At 41.8% G+C, this 12797-nt stretch overlaps 1 protein-coding gene across 2 annotated transcripts in view; it reads right to left on the reverse strand.

Moving 5' to 3' along the window:
* SOS2 (SOS Ras/Rho guanine nucleotide exchange factor 2) overlaps window positions 1-12797 on the reverse strand; it is a 330826-nt gene that overhangs the window by 136489 nt on the left and 181540 nt on the right. For both annotated transcript variants that reach the window (XM_030214043.1, XM_030214042.1), the window contains one exon: window positions 973-1054. In XM_030214043.1, the coding sequence (XP_030069903.1) occupies window positions 973-1054 (82 nt within the window). The remainder of the gene's footprint in view (window positions 1-972; window positions 1055-12797) is intronic.

Consider the following 12797-nt stretch of genomic DNA (forward strand, 5'->3'; position numbering starts at 1 on the left):
CTATAGAAGCTTCCCCCCCTCCACTGGTACCTTCAAAGAGATGGAAGGGACCCCAACATCTTAATTTTTTTGCCCGGGGCCCATTCAGTCCTAGCTACGCCACTGAACTGCATGGAGGGTGGACAATTTCCAAATAGATGGGTCAATGACTTTTGCAAATTGCTCTTATTACATGCACACACTTACATATGAAGCAAAGTTCAATATTTAAAAGTATGACGTCCAATTATCGGTTTTTTTAGAATTGCTGTAGGAGGGGTGGTGTTGGGATGATCATGATTGTTGAACTTAATTATCAAAAATATTTTAGGGGTGAAGGTAGCTAGAGGCCTGAAAGTCAATTGAAGATAGGGGGTATAGGGCTGAAAAATTCACCTAGGGTGCCCAATACTCAAGGCAGTAGCCTTGTTCTCAACTAAAACAAAAGAATACAGACAACCATTTATGGAATCATGAAGCAATGAGTATTCAACAATGATAATTCATATTAAAATGCTGATACCTACCACTGCAAAACAAAATGGCACTGATTAAATGTGTTTTCTTTTCTATGGCAGGTACAGAAGTGTGTTCTCCTGCCACTACCAAAGGATTTGCATCACTATCACTTGCCCTGCTGTCCTCTAATAATACATGGTAATCATGCATACAAGGGGACCATCAGCACTTTTTTGCACTCATACTATTCTACTCTACACAAACCATAACCTTTATATGTAAGAGGGTCTCACACATCTCCTCTCACACATCTCCTCTCTTAATCAGAAGAGCCTCTCCTAATAGGAGTCACCTCACTTGGCTTCTGCAGGCATCAGAACCCATTTAATATAATGTTAGAGTTCTCACATCAAGAAGTACACAGTGCTACTACTAAACTCATAACAGAAGCCCAGTCTCATTAACAAATAGTATGGTAATACCCAATAACAGAATGAAACCAAGAATCAGAATCTATAAGGGAGGGTCACTTACCTTTCAATCAGCAACGTCAACAGCTCCTGTGGCTTACAGAAGGACCGATAGGTGGTGAGGAAGGTGCGTACAAAATTAGGGTCTGCAAAGATGACAGGGGATGAAGTGAAGCAGGACTACCAGCTACATAAACACAAATTATAGAAGTGCAAAACAATACAAGAATAACAGCTCTTTTGAAAGATTATTTATGCTGAAGGATTTCTGTTAGCTTTTGATGCCTCAAGCTATTCATTTTAGCATGACAGATGCACTGTATAATTTTACTTCTGATTTTAACATCTTTATCAAACTGTCTCAAGAAATGTTATCTGTTTTGTTTCCTACAGACCTGAGGGAGGAGGAATAAAGACTCTAATAATTTTCAAATTATCTTTGATAACAAATAGATTCCATTTAGTTACCACTGTTATACATGAACTTTTCATAGGCCGGTGGGGGCAAGTCAGCTCTTACCAAGGGTTGCGAGACTGATGTGGCCGCAGAGACTGCAAATATGGAGGGGTGCAAAAATTGCTCACAGTCCATCATCTCCTCACTGGCTGTGGTGAAGTGGGCGGGGGCACCAGTGGGCAAGTTACACATAACACTATTACAGCTCAGTATGGTCATGGGGCAAGCAATAAAATATCCAAGATAGATCGATAAGTAATGTGGGAAAAAGGGCAACTTACAAGAGCTTCCATCTTTCCTCATTCACAAATCAAATGCAAAGTTTTATCCAATACAAAGGGGGAAAAAAAAGGTTTCCCTTGTTCACTGCCTGCCTCTCTCAGCTGACACAGAATAAATCAGGAAAGGAGAGGGGGAAAAAAAGACAAAAAAAGAAAAAAAGATATAACTGGCTTATATTTAAACATAAATTGGTAAACCTAATGGTCCTAGAAAAAGTAAACCAAACAAAAGAAAAAACAAACAATCCCACAAAAGGCAACACAAGAAAGTCAAGCAGTGGGAATCAAAAACAGGTTAAAAAGTCTTTATTGTATGTTCACTTGAAGTCAGCACAATTAAAACATTCGCTGGAGGAAAAATTATGATTTACCTGATAATTTTCTTTACTTTAGTTGCAGCAGATGAATCCAGAAACTGGTGGGTTGTATCTGCCTACCAGCAGGTGGAGATAGAAAACACTGAAATGAAGGCAGTGCTCCTGGACATCCAGCTTCTCAGCCCTTCAGTAAAGCGAAGATATGTACCTGTAGCAGGTATTCTCCGAGGACAGCAGGCTGATTGTTCTCACATGTGGGTTGACGTCCGCCCAGGAAATTGAGCAAAGTTTTGAAGAAAAAATAAAAAGTTTTGCCTAGAGTCTTCTGGTGTGTGAATCACGCGCACCGCACATGCGCGGACGACTTCCCGCCCGTTGTATGAGCATGCCTCTTAGCTATATCACAAAACATACAACAAACTAGTAACAACTCCAAAGGGGAAGTGGGCGGGTTTGTGAGAACAATCAGCCTGCTGTCCTCGGAGAATACCTTCTACAGATATGTACAGTGGTGGAAATAAGTATTTGATCCCTTGCTGATTTTGTAAGTTTGCCCACTGACAAAGACATGAGCAGCCCATAATTGAAGGGTAGGTTATTGGTAACAGTGAGAGATAGCACATCACAAATTAAATCCGGAAAATCACATTGTGGAAAGTATATGAATTTATTTGCATTCTGCAGAGGGAAATAAGTATTTGATCCCCCACCAACCAGTAAGAGATCTGGCCCCTACAGACCAGGTAGATGCTCCAAATCAACTCGTTACCTGCATGACAGACAGCTGTCGGCAATGGTCACCTGTATGAAAGACACCTGTCCACAGACTCAGTGAATCAGTCAGACTCTAACCTCTACAAAATGGCCAAGAGCAAGGAGCTGTCTAAGGATGTCAGGGACAAGATCATACACCTGCACAAGGCTGGAATGGGCTACAAAACCATCAGTAAGACGCTGGGCGAGAAGGAGACAACTGTTGGTGCCATAGTAAGAAAATGGAAGAAGTACAAAATGACTGTCAATCGACAAAGATCTGGGGCTCCACGCAAAATCTCACCTCGTGGGGTATCCTTGATCATGAGGAAGGTTAGAAATCAGCCTACAACTACAAGGGGGGAACTTGTCAATGATCTCAAGGCAGCTGGGACCACTGTCACCACGAAAACCATTGGTAACACATTACGACATAACGGATTGCAATCCTGCAGTGCCCGCAAGGTCCCCCTGCTCCGGAAGGCACATGTGACGGCCCGTCTGAAGTTTGCCAGTGAACACCTGGATGATGCCGAGAGTGATTGGGAGAAGGTGCTGTGGTCAGATGAGACAAAAATTGAGCTCTTTGGCATGAACTCAACTCGCCGTGTTTGGAGGAAGAGAAATGCTGCCTATGACCCAAAGAACACCGTCCCCACTGTCAAGCATGGAGGTGGAAATGTTATGTTTTGGGGGTGTTTCTCTGCTAAGGGCACAGGACTACTTCACCGCATCAATGGGAGAATGGATGGGGCCATGTACCGTACAATTCTGAGTGACAACCTCCTTCCCTCCGCCAGGGCCTTAAAAATGGGTCGTGGCTGGGTCTTCCAGCACGACAATGACCCAAAACATACAGCCAAGGCAACAAAGGAGTGGCTCAGGAAGAAGCACATTAGGGTCATGGAGTGGCCTAGCCAGTCACCAGACCTTAATCCCATTGAAAACTTATGGAGGGAGCTGAAGCTGCGAGTTGCCAAGCGACAGCCCAGAACTCTTAATGATTTAGAGATGATCTGCAAAGAGGAGTGGACCAAAATTCCTCCTGACATGTGTGCAAACCTCATCATCAACTACAGAAGACGTCTGACCGCTGTGCTTGCCAACAAGGGTTTTGCCACCAAGTATTAGGTCTTGTTTGCCAGAGGGATTAAATACTTATTTCCCTCTGCAGAATGCAAATAAATTCATATACTTTCCACAATGTGATTTTCCGGATTTAATTTGTGATGTGCTATCTCTCACTGTTACCAATAACCTACCCTTCAATTATGGGCTGCTTATGTCTTTGTCAGTGGGCAAACTTACAAAATCAGCAAGGGATCAAATACTTATTTCCACCACTGTATCTTCACTTTCTCCGAAGACAAGCAGGCTGCTTGTTCTCACATGTGGGGTAACCCTAGCACCCAGGCTCACTCAAAACAATGAACATTGGTCAATTGGGCCTCGCAACAGCGAGGACATAACTTAGATTGACCTGAAACCATAAACAACTAACTGAGAGTGCAGCCTGGAACAGAACAAAAATGGGCCTAGGGGGGTGGAGTTGGATTCTAAACCCTGAACAGATTCTGCAGCACTGACTGCCCAAACCGACTGTCGCGTCAGGTATCCTGCTGAAGGCAGTAGTGAGATGTGAATGTGTGGACTGATGACCACGTTGCAGCCTTGCAAATCTCTTCAATGGAGGCTAACTTTAAGTGAGCCACTGATGCAGCCATGACTCTAACATTATGAGCCGTGACATGGCTCTCTAAAGTCAGCCCAGCTTGGGCATAAGTGAAGGAAATGCAATCTGCTAGCCAATTTGAGATTGTGTGTTTTCCGATGGCGACTCCCCTCCTGTTGGGTTCAAAAGAAACAAACAACTGGGCGGACTGTCTGAAGGGCTTTGTCCGCTCCATGAAAAAGGCCAATGCTCTCTTGCAGTCCAAGGTATGCAAACTGCTTTCGCCAGGGCGGGTATGAGGACAGGGAAAAAATGTTGGCAAGACAATTGACTAGTTCAGATGGAACTCCGACACCACCTTTGGCAGGAACTTAGGGTGTGTGCGGAGGACTACTCTGTTGTGATGGAATTTGATATAAGGTGCATGCACTACCAAGGCCCGAAGCTCACTGACCCTACGAGCTGAAGTAACAGCCACCAAGAAAACGACCTTCCAGAAGTACTTCAGATGGCAGGAATTCAGTACCTCAAAAGGAGCTTTCATCAGCTGGGTGAGAATGAAGTTGAGATCCCATGACACCGGTGGAGGTTTGACAGGGAGCTCTGACAAAAGCAAACCTCTCATAAAGCGAACAACTAAAGGCTGTCCAGAGGTAAGTTTACCCTCTACACGGAGATGATAAGCACTAATCGCACTAAGGTGAACTCTTACAGAGTTGGTCTTGAGACCAGACTCTGATAAGTATAGAAGGTATTCAAGCAGGGTCTGTGTAAGACAAGAAAGAGGATCTAGGGCCTTGCTGTCACACCAGACGACAAACCTCCTCCATTTGAAAGAGTAACACCTCTTCATGGAATCTTTTCTGGAATCAAGCAAGACTCGGAAGACACCCTCTGAAAGACTCAACGAGGCAAATTCTAAGTTCTCAACATCCAGGCCGTGAGAGCCAGAGACTGGAGGTTGGGATGCAGAAGCGACCCCTCGTTCTGAGTGATGAGGGTTGGAAAACACTCCAATCTCCATGGTTCTTTGGAGGACAACTCCAGAAGAAGAGGGAACCAAATCTGACATGGCCAGAAGGGTGCAATCAGGATCATGGTTCCGCAGTCTTGCTTGAGTTTCAGCAAAGTCTTCCCTACTAGAGGTATGGGAGGATACGCATACAGAAGGCCTGTCCCTCAATGCAGGAGAAAGGCATCTGACGCTATTCTGTCGTGGGCCTTAGAGGTACATCAACCACCGGGGCGGGACGCAAAGCAGGTTGTTAGCCTCAGAGGCGGCCGGTCTTCTGGAATGGGTGGAGAACCACATTCTGCAATTGTCGATGGTGCACAGAGCAATGCGCAGGTGGATTTTTTCTTAGTCATCATCTGGACTTGGCAGAATGGGAGCTGGCATCAGAAGTGTTTCTTCAGATCTGCCCCAAGTTGGGCACTCTGGAAACTGACCTGGTGGCGACCAGGGCGAATGCCAAGGTGGCCACATTCTTCAGCAGAAGAAGAGAGCTCGTGTCCGCAGGTTTGGATGCCCTATTGCAGCCTTGGCTGGAGTCGGCACTTCTTTGTTTCTTTCCTGGCCCTTGATCGGGTGGTATTTTCTTTTCCTTCCCTTCCCTGCTGCATCTGTCTACCTTGTAGCCACAAAGAGGATCCCTACAGGCCTGCTCCGGGGCTGGATCCTGCCTTTTCCTTTCAGATGTTTCTGTTTCACGAAACAGGAAGTTACATCAGAAGGCGGGAGCTGGCAGAGGAAGAGAACAGAGAAGGCTTGTAGGGATCCTCCTCGTGGCTACAAGGTAGAGAGACTCAGTGGGGAGGAAAGACAGACAGACACTGGGATGCCAGACTCACGGTAATTGTAGTTCTTTTTAACCACAGGAACAAGGCTTTTTACCATTCCTGCGGAGTGTTAAAAAGTTTTGCTCCCATACTTGCGATAAATGCAGTATTTGTTTTTACCGTGGTTTACCGTGGGTGCTCATTCCCATGTCATTCTCTAGTACTGCATATATTGTATTACTGCCCAGATCACTATGGCAGGATATGATGCAAAATATAAGTTTTAAATTCTATTTATCTCTTAAAACAAGCTGTATTGATACATAAATACCTCCATTTGGAGTTTAATTTCTCACCACACATGGAGCCACTTTCAGCAAGGCCTGCACTGAATAGTGCTTAGAGACATGACCTGCTATATAAACCGACACACAACATACGCATCAACCAATACATGCAACAAGTAGGCAGTCAGGGTCTTCTTTCCTTGGAACTTTCTACTATATCCTATTCAGTCTTCCTCAGAAAGCAGTCAACATTTTGTCACATTTGTAGATGAACAAATCCAATACAGTTGAGGAACAAAGCACCATCTAGTTTAACTCCTTTCAACAAAGTATTTGTTGCTCCTTGCTTCTAAAGCAAGCTACACTGCAGTCTCAGCAACAATTCTTCAGAAAAAAAACATTTTAGCCTGAGAGACGTTTGCTCCTTCTCTAATGGAACACTTACACTAATCTTCATATTATTAACAATCTTTTATTTATTTTGAGAGGATTACACTGTAAGAGAAGTCACTGCATGTGCTGAAGGTCTTTCAGTCAAGAAGGCTTTCTTTTTTGGATAACCAAATCCATTATTATTTTGGTTTTAATTATTTAAAGTTTGGATTTATTTTACTGGACATCATAATTACAATGTATATTATTTATCAGAATTAGAGTAGATTCATTTTTTTGTGGTGGTGGGGGGGGGGGGGGGAGCAAAACCTTACATATATGCACATATATGCACAATTATTAGCATCAATTAAACCAATTAGTTTGGGTATGGTTCTGCAATCTGCGTCCAACATTGGGTGACCTATACAGAATCCAGAGGTTAATGTGCAAAAATTGTTTTTCATAATATTTTTTAATAACTATTTACACGAAGACCATAATCAGTTTTGACAGCCTAAAACCATACAAGGTTTAAAAAAAAAACAATTTAATATAGAGTTTGTGCTGTTGGTTTGAAAACTGAGATGCATTAGTTCTAATTTGTCATCACTGAAAAGATTTTTTTAGTTAAGCTGTACTTTAATGTTCCCACTGGTTGATGAATGCTGAAAGCTTACACAGCACATTTATCATGGATAATATGTTGTGATTTTTCAAGTTAAAAATTGTGCTATTTTTGTTAACATGTCATTTGAGATTGCTTTGCATTTGAATTGCTAAATTATCGGAACTCATTATTATTATTATGGCATTTGTATCCCACATTATCCCGAACAAACTCAGGTTCAATGTGGCTTATATTCAGGAAAAACATCAAAAATATAATACAATCAGATAATTAATTATATCATTTTAAAATATTAGGAATAACTGTGTGTTTGTCATGAAGCCAGGTAAAAGTATTGGTTATGTTGAAACATATAAGAGTGACGGCAACATTACTGACTTTTGATAAGATACGTACTTAACAGAAAAGCCTTTAGCAATTTACAGAATCTCAGATAATAATCTTCTAAGTACCTTAATTGCTTGGGTAGAGAATTCCAAAGTTTGGTACTCTGACATGTGAAGCCTGCAAGAAGGATTGATTTGTAAGAAAGACCTTTGTAGTTTAGATAATGCAGTGTGAGGTATTCTCTAGATGTTTTTACTGTATTATGTGAAAGTAAATCAATTAATTGTTGCATGTAGGAGGGTGATAAACCATATATGATGTAGTAAACAGTCACACATATTTTAAAAGATGATCCTGGCGTTTATGGAAGCCTTCTCAAAGTGAGGAGCAAAATTTTATTGTAGCAAATGGTCGAAGAAATTATATTTATTTATTTATTTATTTATTTATTTTAGGCATTTATATCCCACACTTTCCCGCTCATGGGCAGGCTCAATGTGGCTTACATTAGTTCAAAAGGTTAACATCAGTATAAAAAGACACCTCAATCTAGTAATAGACAAACAGACACATTAAGGGCGAGGTAGTTGGTGGGGAGAGAAGTGAGAAAGGAGGTAAGGAATGCAGTATGGTCACAGAGCATAATGGGTCAGAAAACATTAAGGCAGTGTGGAGCTGCAGTGTGAGCTGTCCTGAATAAAGTGGTCTTCAGGGAGATTCTAAAAGCCTGTTGTTCAGAGGTAACTTTTATGGAGTTGGGTAAACCATTCCACAAACGTGCACTGATGTAGGGAAAGGTCGACGCGTGGCTGGTTTTATACTTGAGGCCATTGCACGAGGGGTAGTGGAGATGTAAATAGGATCGGGAAGATTTGCTCAAGTTCCTTGATGGCAAGAGGATAAGATCATCCATATAAGCTGGAGCTTCGCCGTTAAGGATTTTGTGCACCAGGGCGCAAATTTTGAATGTTATACGCTCCTTGCCAGTGCAGCTTTTCTCGTAATGGTTTGGAGCTGACGAACTTCGATTTACCATAGATCAATCTTGCAGCGGTGTTTTGAGCAGTCTGTAATTTTTTAAGAAGTAGTTCCATGCACCCTGCATAGATACCATTGCAGTAATCAAGATGACTCAAAACAAGAGACCGCACTAAACTGCAAAATACTTCTCTAGGGAAAAAGGTTTTATACGTTTCAGTTTCCAAAGAGAGAAGAATGCTTTTTTCACGGCTGCATTAGTGTGATCTACCAGAGTTAGATTTCTGTCAAGTATTACTCCTAAAATTTTCAGAGACGCAGAGATTGGCAGGTCAAGCCCAGGCGCAGTTAAGGTGGTAGGATTGTACTTGTTGTAAAGTGATGTGAGTAGAAGGCAATGAGTTTTCTCTGTGTTGAGCTTCAATTTAAAGGAGTTCGCCCAGGCACGTACAGTTTGTAACCCAATGCTAATGTTGGCAGCTATTTCAGCTAAGTCTTTTTTGAAAGGAACATAGATGGTGATGTCATCCGCATAAATGAATGGTTGGAGACCAAGTTTAGAAAGAGCTGCGGCTAGAGGAATTAGGCATTAAGTTAAACAGTGTAGGAGAAAGCGGTGAACCCTGTGGTACACCACAGACAGCTGGCCAAGAAGGTGATAAACTTCCTCCGGAGATGACTTGGTAGGTTCTGGTGGTCAGGAAGCCCTTCAACCAATTCAGTACATTGCCACTGGTCCCAAAATAATCAAGGAGCTGCAGTAAAATAGTGTGGTTCACCATGTCAAAGGCACTTGACATGTCAAATTGCAACAAGAGAATGCTTTTCCCAACAGCTATCTCCCGCCTGAAGTTTGAGAGTAGCGTGATGAGCACCGTTTCTATACTATGGAGAGGGCGGAAGCCTGACTGCGATTCATGGAAGATGTGGAACCTTTCCAGGTACTCATTGAGTTGCTTATTCACCATGCTCTCCATCAATTTCACAAACAACAGAATTGATGCTATTGGCCGATAGTTGGTGAGTTCCTTGCTACTTTTCTTGGCGTCTTTTGGGATGGAGGTGAGGAGAATGTTTCCAGAGGCTTCAGGGAAGATACCGCTACTAAGCATAAAGTTAAGATGCTGCGTCAGATCAGAAATGAAGCAGGGAGGAGCACATTTAAGCAGATAGTTTGGGCAAATATCCAACTTGCAATATTTATTGGAAGATCTGCGCAGTTCCCGTTTAACAGAGTCAGCTGTAAGAGGTGTGAAGAGTGAAAATGTGCAATCGGCTGGATACTCCCCCAGGCTAGGGTCTAGGCCGCTGAGAAAATCACTTATTCCGACATTGGTCTGTGGCAGAGAGCACTGCAACTTTGTGACTTTGTCTTTAAAATAGTTCGCCAGATCTGCTGCAGTTGGCGCGCCTATACTACTAGTGGTAATCGGTGCGGTATCAGTTAGTTTGTTGACGTAAGAGTAGAGTCTTCTCAGGTCTGCATAATCCGGGCCAATTTTGGATTTGTAAAAGTCCATTCTAGACTGACTAATAGCATTCTTGTATTTCCTGTGAGACTGCTTCCATGCAAGGTAGTGCTGATCATCCTTTCTTTTTCTCCACGCTCTTTCCAGCCTTCGCATAATGGTCTTGAGTTCCTTGAGACCGTCATTAAACCATGGCGCTATGGTTTGCCGTTTCGCTGTCTTAGTTCTAATCGGAGCAATGGTGTCTAAAATGTTCCTGCATTGTTCGTTCCAGGCAGAAATGAAGTTTACCGAGTCCACTGGCTCAGGCCAGACAGTCTCGTAGATAGAATTCCAGAATGCCATGGGGTCAATACGTCCTCTTGTACTATATGTGGTGTGGTTTTGGGCACGCCGCTGAACCTTTCCCAGCCAAGAAATAGCACAGCGCAAATGATAGTTATCCGACCATGGGATTGCTGACCAAGTAATGCTACTAGCAGCCAGTAATCAACTAGAGTGTGAGAAATCAGATTTTTAAAAATGGCCACCGTGGTTTCATTTCTTGATTAAAAAAAATAAAGCACAGAATCAACGCCTATAAGCTGTTTTTGTATGTTATAACTGTTGTCCAATAGCAATGTCTCTTTGTTTAAAAGAACAATATTGAGACATTCCTAAAGGAGAAAAACCGATGCTGGCTTTTTGCAAAATATATCTCCAGCAATACTATATACACAAGTGTTTGAAGTGAACTGCAGTAAAGCCTACTTAAATTGCCAAGGCCCTATTTCAATTCAACTAGAATGTAGAATAGAAGTGGGTTTTTTAATACCAAAATAATATATTTTATTCTTGACATAGGCTTTGTGAGAGCTTTTATTTTTTCAGATGGATTTTGTATTGATATTAATAACGGTGGGATGTTAATAGAAGGGTAATGCTAATTTTGACTTCACATAATTGCTTGGTACACAGATATATACTTAAATTTTGTTTTTATAGATTCCTGTGGTAATTTCAGTAGTTGCCGTAAGTACACATGAAGACCAATTTTTGTAAAAGTTAAGAACATAAAAACTACGATACTGGATCAGACCAAAGATCCATCTAACCCAGTAACCTGTTTCTAACAGTGGCCAATCTAAGTCACAAGTACCCAGCAGGATCTTAAAAAGCAGCAGGATTCCATGCTATTCGCCCTTAGGGATAAGTAGTGCTTTCAATTTAGACAAAAAAAAACCCCACCAATATAGATCAATAACATTTATGGTGACAAAAATATAACATTAAAAATCTGCACGACAGTTCACAAAATCATCTACGGCGAGGCACCGGGATACATGACAGACCTCATCGAACTACCACTCAGAAACACCATAAAATCAGTACGATCATACCTAAACTTCCACTACCCAAGCAGCAAAGGTCTCAAATACAAATCCACCTGTGCATCCAGCTTTTCTTACCTGAGCGCACAATTGTGGAACGCACTACCAAAAGCAGTAAAAACCACATCTGTCCACATGAATTTCCAAAAAGCACTGTAACCAGAACTGTTCAGAAGGGCATACCCCACCGACCCAACATAAAAAACCTGGACATCTATGACACAACGTAACCAAAGATCGTAACAGACATATCCTAACTCTTCCTTTCCCTCACTAAGTTCTCCCCAATTGTCTTTACCATACATGTATCTCACTCTACCATTATATCACCTTGATATTACTCGCAACTTGCATTTGTTCACACCGGAATCGGTTAACGCCGATTACGGTACTATGTAAGCCACATTGAGCCTGCAAAGAGGTGGGAAAATGTGGGATACAAACGCAATAAATAAATAAATAAATAATATTAAACATTTTGTTGAGGAAAGCAGCCTCAGAATTACAGTCAGTCACTTTTAGCAACTATTACTTCAGTAACAACATTGGCAAAAAACCTCCACCTCAAATCAAATATATTAAATTATATCTAGCTCAAGAAATGTATTAAGCGTACTTAGCTTCATATTCAAAAGAAATTGTTCTTACAGATAGTCGTACCAACAATGACCAGGGAAAAAGGATGAAAGTTTTTTTCTTGCACTGAACACTGTTCCTGTGCAGTAGCTTCTAGTGCTTTCCCCTGATCTACCTTAACACTTATGGACTTCACCTCTAGGAATCTGTCCAAACCTTTTTTAAACACAGCTACAGTTTTTGCCATAACATTTGGCAACAAGATCCAGAGCTTTATTGTGCGCTGAGTGAAAAAATATTTTCTCCTATTTGTTTTAAATGTATTTCTGTGCAACTACATGACATGTCCCCTAGTCTTTGTAACATAGTAAATGACTGCAGATAAAGGCCTGAACAGTCCATCCAGTCTGCCCAACAGTCACATTCATTATCAAGCCATGATTAAACCAACAATGAATGTTTATTCATTCATTCCACCCCACTCATGATTTTACAGACTTTTATCATATCTCCCCTCAGTTGTCTCTTCTCCAAGCTGAAGTATCCTAACCTCTTTAGCCTTCCCTCGTAACAAGTCGTTCCATCCTCTTAAACATTTGGCTGTCCTTCTCTGGACCTGT

Source organism: Microcaecilia unicolor, chromosome 9 (genome assembly GCF_901765095.1).
Source record: "Microcaecilia unicolor chromosome 9, aMicUni1.1, whole genome shotgun sequence".
In the NCBI taxonomy this organism is placed as follows: Eukaryota; Metazoa; Chordata; class Amphibia; order Gymnophiona; family Siphonopidae; genus Microcaecilia; species Microcaecilia unicolor.